General features: G+C 46.9%; 1 protein-coding gene across 2 annotated transcripts in view; it reads right to left on the bottom strand.

Annotated features, from left to right (window-relative positions):
* Nucleotides 1-18,549, bottom strand: part of BRCA1 (BRCA1 DNA repair associated) — a 220,792-nt gene that overhangs the window by 2,750 nt on the left and 199,493 nt on the right. For both annotated transcript variants that reach the window (XM_077252036.1, XM_077252038.1), the window contains exons 20-22: nucleotides 15,339-15,393; nucleotides 15,174-15,247; nucleotides 11,411-11,462 (exon numbers count right to left, since the gene is read on the bottom strand). In XM_077252036.1, the coding sequence (XP_077108151.1) occupies nucleotides 11,411-11,462; nucleotides 15,174-15,247; nucleotides 15,339-15,393 (181 nt within the window). The remainder of the gene's footprint in view (nucleotides 1-11,410; nucleotides 11,463-15,173; nucleotides 15,248-15,338; nucleotides 15,394-18,549) is intronic.

The raw sequence follows: 18,549 nt of genomic DNA, 5'->3' as shown, positions 1-18,549 counted from the left end.
AGGACCATGGGTGTTATGCTGCTGCCACTAGGACGACACTAAGTAAACACAGAAAGAATAGCTCCTCCCCTGCAGTATACACCCTCCTGCTGGCTCTCAGTGAACCAGTTCGGTAACAAAGCAGTAGGAGCTTATTATTTAACAAGGATGAACTATGTCAAAAACCAAGTTAACTCAACAAAAATCAAAGCCAATAGGCTAACAGGGTGGGTGCTGTGTCCCCCAATGATTGGCTCGGAGAAAATGGTTTTACGGTGAGTACACAAAAATCTCCTTTTCTCCTACGCATCACTGGGGGACACAGGACCATGGGACGTCCTAAAGCAGTCCCTGGGTGGGAAAACAATTAACTGCAATTGCTACTTGCACCCACAAGTTACAGATGCGGCACAGCCGCCTGCAAAATTCGTCTGCCGACGGTCGCATCTGCCGAGGCCTGAGAGTGAATATGGTAATGTTTTGTAAAGGTATGCAGGCTGGACCAAGTCGCAGCCTTACAAACTTGTGCTGCCGAAGCTTGGTGCCGGATGGCCCAAGACGCACCCACTGACCGAGTGGAGTGAGCCTTAATCCCTGTTGGGACATGAAGACCTCTGACTCGGTAGGACTCCTCAATAGCCAAACGGATCCATTTGGCTATTGTCGCCTTGGAAGCGGGAAACCCTTTTCTCGGTCCTTCCGGGAGCACGAATAGGGCATCTGACTTGCGAAAAGATGCTGTCCGCGAGATGTATCTCCTAAGAGCTCTCACTAAATCCAGTGTGGGAAGGGCCTTCTCGATGCGATAGACTGGTGCCGGACAGAGTGAGGGTAAGACATTCTCCTCATTGAGATGAAAAGAGGGTACAACTTTTGGTAGAAAAGACGGGGATGTCCTCAAAACCACCTTATCCTGATGAAAATTCAGGAACGGAACTTGAGAGGACAGAGCCGCCAGCTCGGAGACTCGTCTGACAGAGGTGACCGCAACTAGAAAAGCAACCTTCCATGAAAGGAGAGACAGGGAAATCTCTTGTAGAGGTTCGAAAGGAGCCTGTTGCAAAACTCCGAGGACCAGATTAAGATCCCATGGTTCCAACGGCATCCTATAGGGGGGCGCCCGATGGGAGACTCCCTGAATAAACGTCTTGACCTGTAATCTGTTGGCAATCCTGCGTTGGAAGAGAACAGACAGGGCTGAGATCTGCCCCTTGAGAGAACTAAGGGCGAGACCCAAGTCCAGCCCGTTTGTAAGAACTCGAGAATGGAAGGGATGGAAAAATGTAGAGGAGAATGTACTCGGTCGCTACACCATGAAAAGAAGGTCTTCCAAGTGCGATGATAGATACGCAAAGATGTAGGCTTTCTAGCGTTGATCATGGTAGCTATGACTTCTGGAGAGAAACCTGCCTGGGTTAGGACCCAGGACTCAACGGCCATGCCATCAAACACAGGGCCTCTGAGTTCTGGTGGTAAAAGGGGCCTTGAGATAGCAGATCTGCGCGATTCGGCGAATCACCAGGGAACGTCGGCAACTAGTTGAACTAGTTCCGCGTACCACGCCCGGCGCGGCCAATCTGGCGGAATCAGGATTACCGGTACCCTCTCTGCTCTGATTTTCTTGATGACTCTCGGTAGGAGAGGAAGCGGGGGAAATATGTACGGAAGCCGAAAATGATGCCACGGGAGTACAACAGCGTCTGCCCCGATGGCTGCCGGATTGTGGGACCGAGCCATGAAGTCGGGAACCTTGGAATTCAGCCGTGAGGCCATCAGATCCACGTCCGGTGTTCCCCAACTACAGCAGATCTGGTGGAAGATCTCCGGATGGAGAGACCACTCCCCGGAGTCGAGGCATTGCCGACTGAGGAAGTCTGCTTCCCAATTGTCCACAGAGATCATTGAGCGGTTTTCCTCGGCCCATCGGAGGATGTGGCCTACCTGTCATGGCCGGCCTGCTGCGGGTTCCCCCTTGGCGGTTGATGTATGCCACTGCAGTGGCGTTGTCGGACTGAATCCTGATTGGGCGACCTGCTAGGAAGGGATGGAACTGGAGAAGTGCCAGCCTGATCGCCCGAATTTCCAAGATGTTGATTGGAAGGCGTGATTCCTGGGGGGACCAGCGGCCCTGAGCAGTGTGATGAAGGAACACCGCTCCCCAGCCTAGAAGACTGGCATCTGTCGTCACAGCCAGCCAGTGTACTGGAAGAAAAGACTTCCCTTGATTCAGGGAGGATTTCAATGTCCACCACATGAGAGACTGTGACTTGCTGGGGAAGGAGGAACCGACGGTCTAGAGAGAACGGGTTCCTGTCCCAAACAGCCAGGAGGGCATGCTGTAGAGGACGGAGGTGTAGTTGGGCAAATGGAACCGCCTCCATAGCTGCTACCATCCTGCCATGGACTCTCATACTGAAGCGCAGAGAGTGAGAGCGAGGCTGAGAGAGCTTCTGAGCTTCTCGCTGTAAGACTGAGATCTTTTCCGGGGGAAGAAGAACCAACCCCCGGGACGAGTCGAGTATCATTCCTAGAAAGGAAATTCGCTGAGCCGGTACTGGGGAAGATTTTTTGAAGTTTATCTTCCAACCCAGGCGAGAAAGGGTATCTATTGTGATGGCCACGGCTTCCTTGCAGGAGCGGAAAGAGGGGCCTTTGATGAGAATATCCTCTAAATACGGGAGCGCCACCACTCCTCGGGTGTGGAGTATGGCCAAGGCAGCCGCCTTGACCTTGGTGAATACCCTGGGAGCGGTGGCGAGGCCGAAGGGCAGAGCAACGAATTGGAAGTGATCTTCCTGAACTGCGAAGCGAAGAAACCTTTGGTGAGAAGGTAAAATAGTAATGTGGAGGTATGCGTCCTGGATGTCTATAGATGCCAGGAACTCGCCTTTTTCCATAGAGGCGATGACAGAACGAAGCGATTCCATCCGGAACCGTCGTACCCTGACAAACCTGTTCAGCAGTTTTAGGTCCAGTATGGGCTGTACTGTACCGTCCTCCTTTGGAACAAACCTTTTGCTTTGAGGGACTGGAATAATAACTCCGTCTTTTCTCAGAGAGTTTATAGCTTTGAAGAACTCTGATGCTTTTGCCCTGGGAGGAGAAAACAGGAAAAAAACGGTTTGGAGGATGAGATAAGAGATCTATCTTGTATCCGGAGGACACTAGATCGCGGACCCACTCATCGTGAACGACCGAGAGCCACGCAGCACTGAAGGAAAGCAGGCGGCCGCCTACTTTGAGGGTGTCCCCTGGATACCGCAGGGAGTCATTGTGTGGAAGGTCTGCCCGTTCTGGCACCTCTGGATCCCTGCTGCCTTGGCCTGCCTCTCCATGAAGGGGAAGGCTTAAAAGAGGCCTGTGAACCTCTGTCTCCACGTTGTGCCCAGCCGGAACCGGGAGATGTGGAAGTAGAGGACCAGTTTGAGTTGTAACGAAAAAAAAAAAAAAAAAAAAAAAAAAAATCGGGAACGAGCCTGTGGTTGCAGGTTCCGAAAGGGCCGAGGGGGTCTCTGTTGTGGAAGAAATTTACTCTTCCCTCCAGTGGTGTCAGAAATTAACTGCTCGAGCTTTTCACCAAAAAGGCAACCGCTCTGATATGGGAGAGAAGTCAATGACTTTTTGGAAGTAGAATCCGCACGCCAGTCCCTGAGCAATAAGGACCTCTGGATGGTGATGGCATTTGTTGCTGCTTGAGAAGCGCAGTCAGCGGCATCCAGGGACGCGGTCACCACAAAATCTCCAACTCTGGCTATCTGAGTAGCAAGGTCTGCTATCTCGGGGGGGAAGATTGGTATCCAGTACTGCTGAAGACAAGACCTCAGCCCAGTGGGTCATAGCCTGAGCCACCCACGTAGCGGCAAAAGATGGAAAGAGTGCAGCCGCTGAGGCTTCAAAGGCTGAACGTGCCATATTGTCGATCTGACGATCGGTTGGATTTTTGATAGAGGTGCACCCCGAGGAGGATAAAACAGATTTGGTAGCCAGGCGCGATACTGGAGGATCTACTGGGGGAGATTGTGACCAATGTTTTCTTAGATCCTGGGCAAAGGGATATTTGGACTCCATGGGCTTCTGCCCTGTGAATCGTTTATCTGGACGGATCCTGAGAGATTCAACAATTTGCTTAAACTCGGGATGAGTGGCGAACACTCTGTGAGCTCGTTTGGTCCTCTTAAAGGACACGGCATGATCCGTTTTAGATAAGGGTTCCTCCTCAAGTCTCAAAGCCTTATTCACTGACTCAATTAGAGAGTCGAGAGTCTCCTGATCGTGATGAAATTCCTGATCTAGGCACGTATCAGAATCGTCCTCTGAAACAGGTTCTCTACTAGCCCCAATGGAAGGGGAGCGAGAAATAGAGTTCTCAGAACCCGAAAACCATTGATGGTCTGGGGATATGGCATGAGTCCTTTTCCTGGAAGAGTGAGAACTCCTTGGCAAGGTATGACCCCTGGAGTACGAGGGGTTCTGACCATCGGAAGCGTAGTCTGTATTAGTGCCCTGGTTAGAGGAAGGGTCTCGGAACGAGTCTAACGCTTTTGTCAGGGATGCCATAGACCGGGTAAGGGAGGTAGCCCACTCAGGGGGACTAGGCTCACTGGGTTCAGTATCAGCAACAGGTGGTTCCTGAGCAGTCACCGGATCACAAGCTGTGCATAATGCAGTATTGTGACCCCGGGGTAATGATACCTTACAAGAGGTACATGCAGCGAAAAATACAGTGTGGGTTTTCTCAGACTTTTTGTGAGGCTTTGGTTGAGACATAGTAAAGCCCGGATGAAAGCGCTTACTAGCAGGGCAAGGGTTAAGCTATGTGTCTGTAGCTTACCCAGGTCCTGTGTCTTGAGTCCCCAGGGCAGGTCCGCAGTGTAGGCAGAGAAAAACGCTAGTCCTGAGGGCTGTGATAGGAAACGCTGGAGAAGTGATGCAGCATCAGGGCTGTGGGTGTCCCAAGATGGCCGCCGAGACCAGGAAGTAGGAGCTCATCACAGGGAACGAGAAGTGACAGAAAAAGTGGGCGGGGCTAACTGCCGGTGGGCGTGGTCAAAACTCCGGCCTAAATTGAGGGATTTTTTTTTTCTTCTGCGGTTGCGGCCTGCAGCGCCGCGACCGCTATTAGTGCCATCATTAGCTGCACTCCTTCGTGGGGTTGCCGCACTAAGGACCACCCACGGACACAGGCTTAAGGTGCGGACCTCCCATATCCCGGGGACCAGGACCCCCCAGCACCTCGGCCCCCGCAGTGTACTCACGGTAGATGCGGTGGGCCGGTGCTCAATCCACTGTCGCCATAGTCAGGGAGGGGGTGGAGAGCTTCTGCCGCCATGTGTCATCCGCTATATCAGTGGTGATGCAGAGGGGGGCTGCATGGACGCCATATATATCATGTCCGACTATGCACCTGGCTCCAGGAGAGGTAGATGGAGGGCTACTCCATGTGGTCGCCTGCTATGGAGGGGGGAGATCGGAACGCGAAGGAACAGTCGCCCGTAAGGTGAGCTCAGGGCTGGCATCCAACGTTGCAGGAAAGGATACGGGAGGAACGCTCCACGTACTTGCCTGTTGATGGTTCGGGGGAGATCGGAGCCTAGAAAGGATCCGTCGCCCCCATTCGCTCCGTTAAAGGAAAAAAATAGAACAAAAAATCAAAAATTAAAATAAAAACGGTGGGGTCTGAAACAGACCCAAGTGCCTCCTACAGACACTAAGCAAGAACTGGTTCACTGAGAGCCAGCAGAAGGGTGTATACTCCAGGGGAGGAGCTATTCTTTTTGTGTTTACTTAGGCTACTTTCACACTAGCGTTAACTGCATTCCGTCACAATGCGTCGTTTTGCCGAAAAAACGCATCCTGCAAAAGTGTTTGCAGGATGCGTTTTTTCACCATTGATTAACATTAAGCGACGCATTGTGACGGATTGCCACACGTTGCACCCGTCGTGCGACGGATGCGTCGTGCAGTGGCGGACCGTCGGGAGCAAAAATCGCTACATGTAACGTTTTTTTGCTCACGACGGTCCGCTTTTTCCGACCGCGCATGCGCGGCCGGAACTCCGCCCCCACCTCCCCGCACCTCACAATGGGGCAGCGGATGCACTGGAAAAATGCATCCGCTGCCCCCGTTGTGCGGCGGAGACAACGCTAGCGTCGGGAACGTCGGCCCGACGCACAGCGACGGGCCGAGCCCGACGCTAGTGTGAAAGTAGCCTTAGTGTCCTCCTAGTGGTAGCAGCATAACACCCATGGTCCTGTGTCCCCCAATGAGGCGTAGGAGAAAAGTAAAATGTTCATTTGTCAGGTGAGCGGATTGTTCACAACGGCATTAAAATCATCATCAATGTCAGCACATCGTCCTGTTTAACGGTGATATTTGTTGTACACAGATCAATTGTATTAATGTTCTGAGCTCACAGAATTCTGTCCAGCATGTCAAAACAGGTTATTAAATAACCTCTTATCAGCATATACTGTATGTAGCCCAATGGCAGTCATCTAACGTCTGGTGAAGTTCAGCTGTTGAATGAACCCTATGTTTCCACGAAAAATATAAAGAGGCTTGGCACAATGCAGAGTTTAATAAAAAGGTCCCCCAGAATTGTTACTCTACGGCGGGGGATAGAACTATACACTGAAACATATGGAAGTGTCCACCCTCAACTTTCCACACATTTTCTTAAGTCCTCTAACTTTTAGGGTACATGCCCACAACCAGGAACTGCTGCGGGTTTGACGCTGCGTACTTATGCAGTGGCCAGCTGTGACAGCATAGTGGATGTGATTGCTAGAAATCCCAAGTCCACATCAATAGAATGAATTGGACGCGGTGATTCGGCACGCTTCAGTGAACACATGCGGACTCACCTGCGTTCAATAGCCGGCAGCGCTTTGGATGGAGCGGACACGCGCTGCTAGTTCTGAATCGTGGGCACGGGGCTTTAATGTTGCAAAGTCAACACATCATCACTACATGCTGGCAAACTTTGGACAAACTGCAATCCACATTACAACCACTAGTTGGTAAAATACTGTACATAATTTTCCTGAAGACTAAGACATGTTGAGCTAAAAAGAACGGTCCTCCAGTACATAACTTCTACAACTAAGGCTTTACAGGATGACCTGCTGCACATTTATTTGGACCACTCGTTCACTGACTGAAAAATGTGAATCTATATTCTCTAATACTAATTACTAACCCTTATTTATCAATATCTGCAATGTTCTTCATTTACACAATTTGTAGGGACATATCATTATAAGGCTACTTTCACACTAGAGTTTTTTTCAATACGTCGCAATGCGTCGTTTTGGCAAAAAAAACGCATCCTGCAAAAGTGCTTGCAGGATGCGTTTTTTTCCCATTGACTAACATTAGCGACGCATTGACACGTCGCAACCGTCGTGCAACGGCTGCGCCGTGTTGTGGCGGACCGTCGGCTGCAAAAAACGCTACATGTAACGTTTTTTGCTGCCGATGCGCCGCTTTTTCCGACCGCGAATGCGCGGCCGGAACTCCGCCCCCACCTCCCCGCACCTCACAATGGGGCAGCGGATGTGCTGGAAAAATGCATCCGCTGCCCCCGTTGTGCGGCGCAGAGAACGCCAGCGTCGGTAACCTCGGCCCGGCGCACTGCGACGGGCCAGGCCCGACGCTAGTGTGAAAGTAGCCTAATGTGGAATGTTATCCACATGAAGTATTGCAACTTTACTGTTCCCTGATGTGGCATATATCGGTATGAACAGAAAGGATTCTTTACAGTAAGAGCAGCAGGTAAAATTGTACAAATGTTTATGGTAGCAAAAAACGACTTTCACAAAGGCTGTTCCTGAATTATAGAAAAAAAACCATCCTCACCCTGAGTAATATTAGTAAAATATTACTGAGCTTAGGCACATGCCTCTAATGTTAACTTACATTTTATGCTAAGCTTTAGTACATAAGATTCTATAAAGTACAGTTTAACTGCCTCAATGTCTGTCAAAGCCAGTCTTTAGAGACTCTTTTATAAAATTAAATATAACCTATTGGCACAGCGTTTACAGCTTGTAGAGGTTTCCCAGAACACCACACAGTAAGTAAAATAAAAAGCACAATAACAGCAACATTTAGGTTAAAGCGTACAACAGCTATTAATCACTCTGGCATGTGGTGTTTTAAAGCTGAAGCTATAGAAGAATAATGAACGATGAAGCAATTGTGACCGGGAAAAGCACAGCCTGTGATGATCCAGCGATGGAAGACATCTGAGGACAAGTATTTTCAGGTATATGGAACTATTAAGCTTATGTATGCACATGCATCTACCGTTATAAAGTAAATGACCAGCCATTGTACTGATTAATCTAAATTAGTCCTAAATGATAGCTTTACTATTCTGATACAAAGCTCAGAAATCCTCCACAGTAGAGATTAAAAAGCGTCTGTTAACCGTGCACATATTTGCTCCCTGACAAAAAGGTTTTTCCTTTTAACGCTTATAGAAAAAAAATGTACTCATTAAGTTTTAATGATAAATCTGACACAAAAAAACAATATATTTTCAATAGAATAGAAATGTGTGATGTATACCTAGCCTAAGTGATACAATTTGGCCACCACTAGGAGGTGCTGACTGAAAACTGATTTTATATTAAACTCAATAATAATGCAGTATGCAGTAAGCCTGTACACTTCTCAGAGTCAGAATTGTATATATAACGTACACTCCATGTATTGAATTTGGTGCTTTGTATCAGAAAGATAGAGCTCTAAGCCCTGTATTATAGAATTGCAAAATGTCGGATGAAAAACAATATGTTGTTACAAAGTGGACGTTCCCTTTTAGGCTGCATTCACATGACCGATTTCAAAATTGTATGTATAATTTTGAACATTTTATATATTAGATGTTTTTCTCATTTTTTTTTTTTTTTTTTACATACACAGCTGATAAGTTTTTTGTTCCATGTTTTGCATAAAAAATATTTTTACCTTATCCTCACCACTCAAATCTGAAAAGGTACCGCATTTTTCAGTATATAAGATGCACTTTTTCCTCTAAAAACTTGGATGGGGAGGTGGTGGAGGAGCAGCGCTAGAGTAGCGGGTCACAGGAGGCAAGAGCGAGCAGCTGCTGTGGCTAACATCTCTGCCAGCTGCTAAAGAGAAATGAATATTCACTGCTCTCCACGCCCAAATATTCAATGATCTTTAATAGCAGGAGCAGTAGTTGCAGCCACCGGCTCCTGTAGTAGAGAATGTAAAGAGAATGAATATTCACGGCTCTCCACGCCCATAGGCGTGGACAGTAGTGAATATTCATTCCCTTTAGTAGAATTAAGTAGACGTCAGCGGCTGAGATTACTGTGCGCGCTATTAAACATGATGAATATTCACTGCTCCACACGCCCGTAGTCCAAAGCGAGTATTACAGCATCTGTCCCCGGCTTGTCAGCAACACATGATGTCACTGTCATGCGCTGCTTACAAGCATAAATCAGCTGCCTGCATCAGAACAGGACGGTGCAAGGGAAAGCAGGAAAAGTAAGTAGAATAGTTTTTTTTTTTTTATATATATATATTTTTCTGATGGGTGCCCATGTATACCAGGATAGGGATGATTGGACCATGCATACCAGAATGGGGATTGAGGGGACCATGCATACCAGAATGGGGATTGAGGGGACCATGCATACCAGAATGGGGATTGAGGGGACCATGCATACCAGAATGGGGTTTGAGGGGACCATGCATACCAGAATGGGGATTGAGGGGACCATGCATACCAGAATGGGGATTGAGGGGACCATGCATACCAGAATGGGGATTAAGTGGACCATGCATACCAGAATGGGGATTGAGGGGACCATGCATACCAGAATGGGGATTGAGGGGACCATGCATACCAGAATGGGGATTGAGGGGACAATGCATACCAGGATAGTGATGATGAGGCCATACCAGGATAGGGATGAGAGGGCCATGCATACCAGGATATAGACGAGGGGGCCACGCATACCAAGATCGAGATGAGGAGGCCACACATACCAGGATAGGGAGGAGGGGGTCATGCACACCAGGACAGGGAGGAGGGGGCCACGCATACCAGGATAGGGATGAGGGGGCCACGCATACCAGGATAGGGATGAGGGGGCCACGCATACCAGGATAGGGATGAGGGGGCCACGCATACCAGGATAGGGATGAGGGAGCCACGCATACCAGGATAGGGATGAGGGGGCCACGCATACCAGGATAGGGATGAGGGGGCCACGCATACCAGGATGGGGATGAGGGGGCCAGGCATACCAGGACAGGCATGAGGGGGCCACGCATACCAGGATAGGGATGAGGGGGCCACGCATACCAGGATAGGGATGAGGGGGCCACGCATACCAGGATAGGGATGAGGGGGCCACGCATACCAGGATAGGGATGAGGGGGCCACGCATACCAGGATAGGGATGAGGGGGCCACGCATACCAGGATAGGGAAGAGGGGGCCACGCATACCAGGATGGGGATGAGGGGGCCAGGCATACCAGGATAGGGAAGAGGGGACCATTTATACCAGGATAGGGAAGAGGGGACCATTTATACGAGGATAGGGGATATTAGAAAAATACATTAAAGCAAAAAATGTGATCAATTCTGTTACTATTTTCCTCCTGTAAAACCTAGGTACGTCTGGTGCATCTTAAATTCCGAAAAATACGGTAAATGGACGAAAAAATAATGTTTTGAGGACATTTAACAGATCACTTACTTTTGAACCCATTAACGTCTATTGGCAAATTTCATGCATGATTTGAAAATCAGATTGTGCATGCTGTAAATTTGTTTTAATTTGATTCCAACTCAGCATCTGCCTGCTTTTCACATTGTCGATTCTTTTGACTTTAAAAGGAATCTGTCACCAGTTTTGTGTTACTCCATCTGAGACCAGCATGATGTAGGGGCAGAGACCACGATTCCAGCAATGTTTCACTTACTTTACTGAGTACTGTAATTTTAAGTACAACCAGTTGCATCTGCTGCAGATCTACTAATTCTCTGAATGCTGCAAGTCTCCACCACTGATTGGCAGCTTTCTTACTATGCACAGTATACACAGAAAGCTGACAATCAGTGGTGGCTGAGTGGTTGCACTGGCAGCAGGTTTACTAGTCTCATAAAACAATGATTTTAATAAAAACTACATCAAGTAGTTAAGTACACAACACATCACTGGAATCAGGGTTCTTGCCCCTATATTATACTGCTCTCAGATTAGGTAGCAAAAACCTGCCTTGTGACAGATTCCCTTTAACAGGGTTTGTATGCAGACTGATTTGCGGGTGCTGTCTACATGAACTGAATACGGATGGGAATAATTGGCCATGTGAATATAGCCTCAATTATCCCTACACTTAAATTAGGGTTTTCTGTAAAACACTTCTCACATTTCTTACCTGCATAGTAACTCTCGTTTTCTTGCTGCACAACTACTAGAGAGGTCGTCCCCTGCAATAAAAGTAAAACAATCTCGGTTTTCTTTTGTCACTTAGTCTTAGATCATAAGAAAATCTTTTTCAAGAGGTCACAGTATATTCATGGGTTGGTACGGATAGGATCTCAGAGAAAGTGGCCAGTTATACACTAAGCTGTATATTTGTGAATCTCCCCAGCAGAGTCATCATACAATTTTTCTCTGTCCAATGGTCAGTCATTTTCGTTGCCAGATGCCAGCAGGAAGATCAGTAAGCGCTAGTATAGCGTGCAGTCAAAGTCGGCTTGCCCTATGGGTTACATCGACTATCCCACAGTCTAGCCGTATAGACGCTTCCTACACACAATAGAGAAGTCACAATCCCCCATAGAGCAGTGGTAACATAGTCAGAGCACAGTTTGGCTGAGCATGAATCAATAAGCAGTCAGACCGCCAGTCTCTATTACCAGCGCACTATAGACTGCACACTATAGTGTTAATTTGCAGGTAGACTGCTAAAGTAGCACCAATAAGTATGTATGCAATCATTCTACCCTGATATTTTCTTCTGATTTCACAGTTTATACTATGCCCGATGCTACTAAAAAGAAGAAAAAAAAAATATCATAAATGCATTATATCCAGGCAAACCATGTAATACTGGCCATACCCAGAATGAGGACAGAGTGCCTCTGCCGTAAGAGAAGACTTCTTTTCAGAGTGCAGCACAACGTCACACTGAGTGGGTCAAGAAACTCATCTAGATCCATCATATTTTATTTTTCTGGGAAATAGGTCCTTGGCAGTGGCAGTCCTAGTTTTTTCTGGACGGTTCCCCGTGTGCTCGAGCAAGTCAAACTTACATTATAATTAAATGAAAGGATAGGTAGTATGTGTGCTCATAAGGCGGAAAGGGTAGATGTGCCCTATGAAGGACTGGCATCCAGGATATCTACATAACCAGATGGGTTTATGAGGATGAGGAACGCTGTGCGTTCAGGCAGGGGTGCCAGCTGGCTGTGGCAAATGGACCAGTCTGTCTCATCATCCTGTGGACTGCATGTTTAATATACGGCCATGTACTAAAAATTGCTTTGGATGAGGGTCATTAAGATTTGACAGTATTTAATAGTTAAATAACATCTAAAAAAAGAAATAAATAAAAAAAATAAAAAAATAAAAAGAATTCATGTAAAATTTTTCGACCAACTTAAAACAGCAGCAGCACATGTAGAAAACGCCTGATGCCTGAACCACTGCCAAGTCATCAAGACAACGACGAAAATGTGGAGATACTGGTGCAAGGGAAGTGTTGGTTCACTGCCACTGGCAACTGCTCTAATGCTCTTCTGGTTTTCCTGAGATGGCAGTGGCCCGACTGGTTGCTATGGACATTAGACTACTATTCGTACAAGTGCCGATACATCACCCAATGGGCCTCCAATATTAAATGGAATAATTGGCATGGATTCTATTTAGCCTCATCATAGGGACATTGGGAAAGTTCTCAAAACTGCCTAAAAGAAACAATTAAACGCTATAGTGGGATTGGTTGCTATAAGCCCGTGAGGTCATTGTATGGATCTATATCCCCATTCACATAACTCCCCATTTCAGCCAGTAAAATGTGAATACGGACATGTATAGCTGTAAGGGCCAGATTCCCTAAGCCAGGCTTATCCTACTATCTGGAGGGGATGATTGGAGGGATTTGCACCAGACTTTTGAAAGTCAGATGCCTCTTCATAAGGTTGCACATTACAACCTTTCATCAGGCATAAAGTCATACTAATGTGTACCATAAGCAGTTGTACAATCCGGTCATCCCTTGGACAACAAACCACTTTTCTACCCAAATTTAAAAATACATCCGCAGAAAACTTTGACGACTTACATGGAGGCAATTTTATGTCAAAACTAGCATAATCTGAAGAGCACATGTTGGCCGATCTAATCATGGGGAAAGCTGGACAATACTAGTAGCGACCAGCCACACTTTGGGCCTGCAAGTTTCAGCACCAAAAACTCAACATTGGCAGAAGGCAGGGGTGGGCAAATAATTTTCCAAAGGAGACACATGAGACTATTGGGAAGGGTCAAACCTAGAGGCTGAACCATTACGTGTACTCGCACCTCACCATTGCTGTCGGAGACGCGTACCTGGTGGAGTGGAAGGCGAATAACTGCCTAATTTGTTTTTTTCAAGCAGCACGATCTGTTCTACAGAAAAACTATTGGTGGAAAACCCTTTTCAAAGGAACAGGTTAATGAAGAGGTCTGGGTTCATTATGTAAGTAATTTGCATGTGCATTTATCAACCAATAACAAAATATATTTGGGCCTCATGCACATGTGACATAAAAAGTAATTATATTAATTCCACAAGCATGGATCCGAATGTTGCAAGTGCATGAGGCCAAGTTTCTTTTCATCTGGTCTAACGTGATTCTGGATCACATTTTGGGCCTGGAGAAAACATTAGTAGCGCTGATATTTAAATAGGTACTTCCCATGGCCCTCACCAGTCCCCGGGTGGACGGACCCATTGTATGCTGTAGAGGCGATGCAGGAAGCAGACTGTATCTGGCAGAAAGGAGTGCGCACACCGAGTAGTGCCTCCACAGGCAAGCGCGCACAGTGTGTGACATACTATGTGCACCTGACCTGTGTATTCATGTGCTTACACAGGTCAGGTGTACACTGCCATAAAGCTCCACATCTGTTTCCCATCATGACCAGCACCCATCCACTCACCCAGCACAGTTAACTTTGCCCCCAGTACAGCAGTCTCATTAGCTGTCCCTGTCCAGATTGGCCCACGTCTGGTGTAAATTATTAACACGCCGTGCATATAAGGGACGTTCATGAGTTATTTCTAATTGTTCTCTTTATGGCATCTTCATAAAAATGAATGCATACATTTTAATAATACAAATTAAATATTACAAATATAATCAAACTGTAGTGCAAAACTGCTCATAGGGGTCATAACACAGGGAATATCATTGTTGAGTAGCAATGTGTTGAGATAAGTAGCAATGTGTTGAGATACCTTTCCCCGTTCTCCACAGCAGCACCTCAGAAGAGGGGAGGCACATCTACATGGCAGCATTGTACTTTTCAATGTGTAGAAATCAGGACAAGGTTAATAGGACAATTAGGAGATTTAATTACAATGTTGTTAAACACAACAAATTGGTTTGCAGAGGGTTTCTTTCCACTTTCTAAGCACTAAGAAGTTTGCCAATTGTCTCACTTCTTGCTATTTTGTTGTATTGAGGATGAAAAAAGCTACAGCTTTTTCATCACGTTGCATATTGAGCTGGCGTTGGACTCCCACAGGTTACAAATGCGGCAGAAGAATATACTATACATGCTAGAAACCTTCTTATACATTCCTCCAGATTCTAGGAATTCGGTTAAAAGGTGTCATTAAGAATCTGCCGCGATTGTAGAGGTCTCGAAGAGAAGATGATTATGGGATAAGTATGAGCACCCATGGGACTCCACTGCAGAGCTGCGAGGATGAAGAGGGTTCCTAATGGAGATCAGGGAGGAGGTCACCATGTTGTCTCCTATGGTATATGCAGAATTAGTACTTAATATTTAGAATGGTAAGGACTAATTTTACTCAAGGGCTCTTCTGTGAAACACCAGTCACAATATATTTTTCCCCAATGTACTCAGGGGCTGAATCATCAGTATCAGTAACGTATGACCCAAGGAGGACTGTGCAATAAACTTACTGATTTGTGCTCAAACTGTGAGGGGTCATGTACCACGGATGCCCCGCACAATGATACCATCCACTCTAAATCATCTGCAAATAAAGAACACACAAGACACAAGTCAAAGAATGGGTCTTTAAAACAAAAAATCCAAAATGATGCAAACACCACAACACAACTTACCACTAGTCATATCTTTAAAAGACCCAAGACAGCAAATTTCATAGTCTGTGAGCAGCTAGAGAAAAATAGACATGTTATTAAAACAGATTCAGTTATTGTTATTCCAACACCAATATAACAAAAATAAAATCTTATATGCAATATAAAAGTTTTTTTTTTTTTTTTTTTAAATTACTCACTGATCAATGCAGATGCTGCTGTGATCACAGGACTTTATTATCTGACAAGTTTTGTCTACAGACATAAGCAGCTTGCAACTCCATGTTTGGGTAAGATATTCAAGTTATTTTAAGACGCCATCTCTCTATCTTCACAAGGAGGTAGTAAATGGCTGAAGTAAAACAAGTCTCTTACTTTGCCCAATAATGAAATTAGAAAAAAATGCAGTGTGTGGACTGCAGACTTCAATAATATTAAAAAACAGCATAGCAGGGGCGTGGCTATGGAGTAAGTGAAGGAAGACGTGTTCTGGGAGAGCTCCTCAGTATCCTGCTACCATTTAGTCCATTGGACCCCTTAAATTGGCACATACCTTACCATTACTGAGACTCCTAGAGGCACACAGGCTGCTGGCCCCTGGTGAGGGCTGAAGTGACGGCTGGAGAGCGCTGGTGAGGGAGAGAGACCGACGGCGTGGTGAGCCCTGCATGTGGCGGCGGCCATCTTTCCGGCGGGAGATCCTGTGACACAGGGTACGGCGCTGCAAATAACGGCAGCTGGAGATCCCCCTCGGCTCTCAGAGGGCAGCGGACGCCTGCAGGTGAGAGCTGCAGGACCCTGATCCGACGGGAGAGAAGAGGAGGCTGTACAGGTGACGGGGGCGGCTGTGTGCGGCGGCCATTACTGAGGCGCGTGCCTCTGCAGCAGAGGGGGCAGCGCAGCTTCCCATTACCGCAGCGCGGCTGAGCAGCCCATATCTGGTCCACATAGACTCAGGGACAGCGTGGTGTGAGCTCTGAAAGATTGAGCCCCACGCTCTGTATAATAATACAGCCGGCTGTACTTTTAATTGGAGACCCCCAGCCCCCCCTTAACCGTTTTGCCACTACTTGGAACTTTCCCTATTGCAGGGACTGCCGCTCATTTCCAACGTACATATCCTGATAATACATCAGCACGCCTCCTGGTCATAGAGGCTCACAGCAGCATCGCATACTATATACAATAACTCTGGTGTGGCTTCTAGACATTGTTGTGATTCTGATTTGGACTGCCCTGCTGCGTCACTCACTGGTCAATCATGCAGCGCATAAAGAGTACATCTGCAGCTGATAAACTTAAAGAGTTTGCTAGGAGTGATGCCCAAGATAATACAAGATCTCTTAGAAATAGCTCATCACAAGCCCAGCGGGGGAAAAACCGTCCTTCTGATAGTACTGATGAGGTTGAACAAGATGAACTGACTCTTGCGCAGGCATCTGCACAATTAATGCAGGCTATATCCCTGACTAGAACGTCCCTTTCTGAGCAGATAGAGGATGTGCACACTGAGGTGGGACGTCTAAGACAAGACATGCAAGCTATGAAGGGACGTATGACGGAAGTGGAGACAAGGGTGTCTCAGGTAGAAGACACCATTAAACCTATGGAGGCAAAAGTTGCTGGTTCCACGAATGCCTGGAAGCAAAAGGCTGATGATTTAGAAAATAGAATGCGTCGCAATAACATCCGCATCATAGGTCTGCCGGAACACGTGGAAGGCCAGCAGCCTGAAAAATTCTTGGAGGACTGGCTCAAGTCCTCGTTGGGAGACATGTTCTCCCCAATGTTCTCAGTGGAAAGAGCCCATAGAGTTCCCACCAAACCTCACCCTCCTGGAGCTCCACCCAGACCTTTTCTGGCACGTATCCTCAATTGCAAAGACAGAGATACTATCCTGCGGTTGGCACAACAAAAGAGTCCCATCAAGCTCGACGGTGCTACAATCTCAATATTTCCAGACTTCTCTGCTGAGCTTCAGAAGCAGCGGGCAAGTTTCGTAGATGTCAAGAGGCAACTTAGGGATAAGAACATTATTTATTCCATGATATACCCGGCGCGTTTGCGGGTTGTCAGCAATGGCTCCTCCCTATTCTTCACTGACCCGTCAGAGGCGGCGGACTGGCTGCGCTCTCGTGGGAAGTCTAATGGAGCAGATCCCTGATAGATTCTAAGCTGATCTACAACTATTCAACTGTTGAATTGGAGCTCTCCCAATGAGCGTTTAGTACACCAATAATACCGGACGCTGGAATCAGCGGGGGTATCCCCAGGTTTACTTGAAGATGGGAGCGTTGAATTAAGCTCCTGGATTATCCAGTTCTTGTTAAGTTGTTTTTTTTTCTTTTCTTTGTTAAATTTAACTAGCCTCAGTAGGTATCTAGGTAAAAGCCGCCTTCGATACTGTTATAACCTTCTATGCGTAGTATGTGGACTCTTATTATTATTGTCGATGCATATCATGTCTTTAATGAGTGGATATGGGGTCTGAACTAATATGTATGACATGGAACATACGGGGTATTAAATCACCCCGAAAGAAAATTAAGGTGTTTTCTCAGATAGGGCGGTACCATCCCCATATTGTAGGCCTGGTGGAGACACATTTGACCAGAGACACGGCCAAATATGTACAGAAGCCTTGGGTACAATGGCATGCTCACGCATTTCACACTAGCTATTTGAGAGGGGTGTCATTGTTAGTACATAGAGATGTCAGATGGGAGGCCCAGACGACTCGACGGGACCTGGAGGGACGTTTTGTTTTTGTCCATGCATTAATTGATTCCCGCGAATATGTCATATTGTGTATTTACAACCCTCCTCCGGCCAGTACCTATATACTTAAGATGGCAATGAGCTTTGTGTTAAATTACCCAGACGCACATGTTATTTGTATGGGTGACCTCAATCTAATTATGGACAATGATCTCGATAGAGTGAGATTGGAAGATGGATCTCCTGGGGGTCCCCTGCCCTTCCCCCCTTCTTCGACCCCGACTCAGCTGGCACTGTTCATAGAAAATAGCGGCTGGGTGGACCTGTGGAGGGTGCGCCATCAGGAGGAGAGGGGATATACCTGTCACTCATCCACTAAACGCTCTCTCTCTCACGTATAGACTATATTTTTGGATCCAGCAACTTAGTGCAGTGGGTGGATAATGTGGAACATGGTAATAGGGGAGTCTCGGACCACAGCCCAATTATACTTAAACTCTTGTTTGGGAAGATG

The sequence above is a fragment of the Ranitomeya variabilis genome, chromosome 4 (genome assembly GCF_051348905.1).
Source record: "Ranitomeya variabilis isolate aRanVar5 chromosome 4, aRanVar5.hap1, whole genome shotgun sequence".
Taxonomy (NCBI): domain Eukaryota; kingdom Metazoa; phylum Chordata; class Amphibia; order Anura; family Dendrobatidae; genus Ranitomeya; species Ranitomeya variabilis.
The sequence above is the reverse complement of the archived record's forward strand: the minus strand, read 5'-3'. Positions and strand labels throughout refer to the sequence as shown.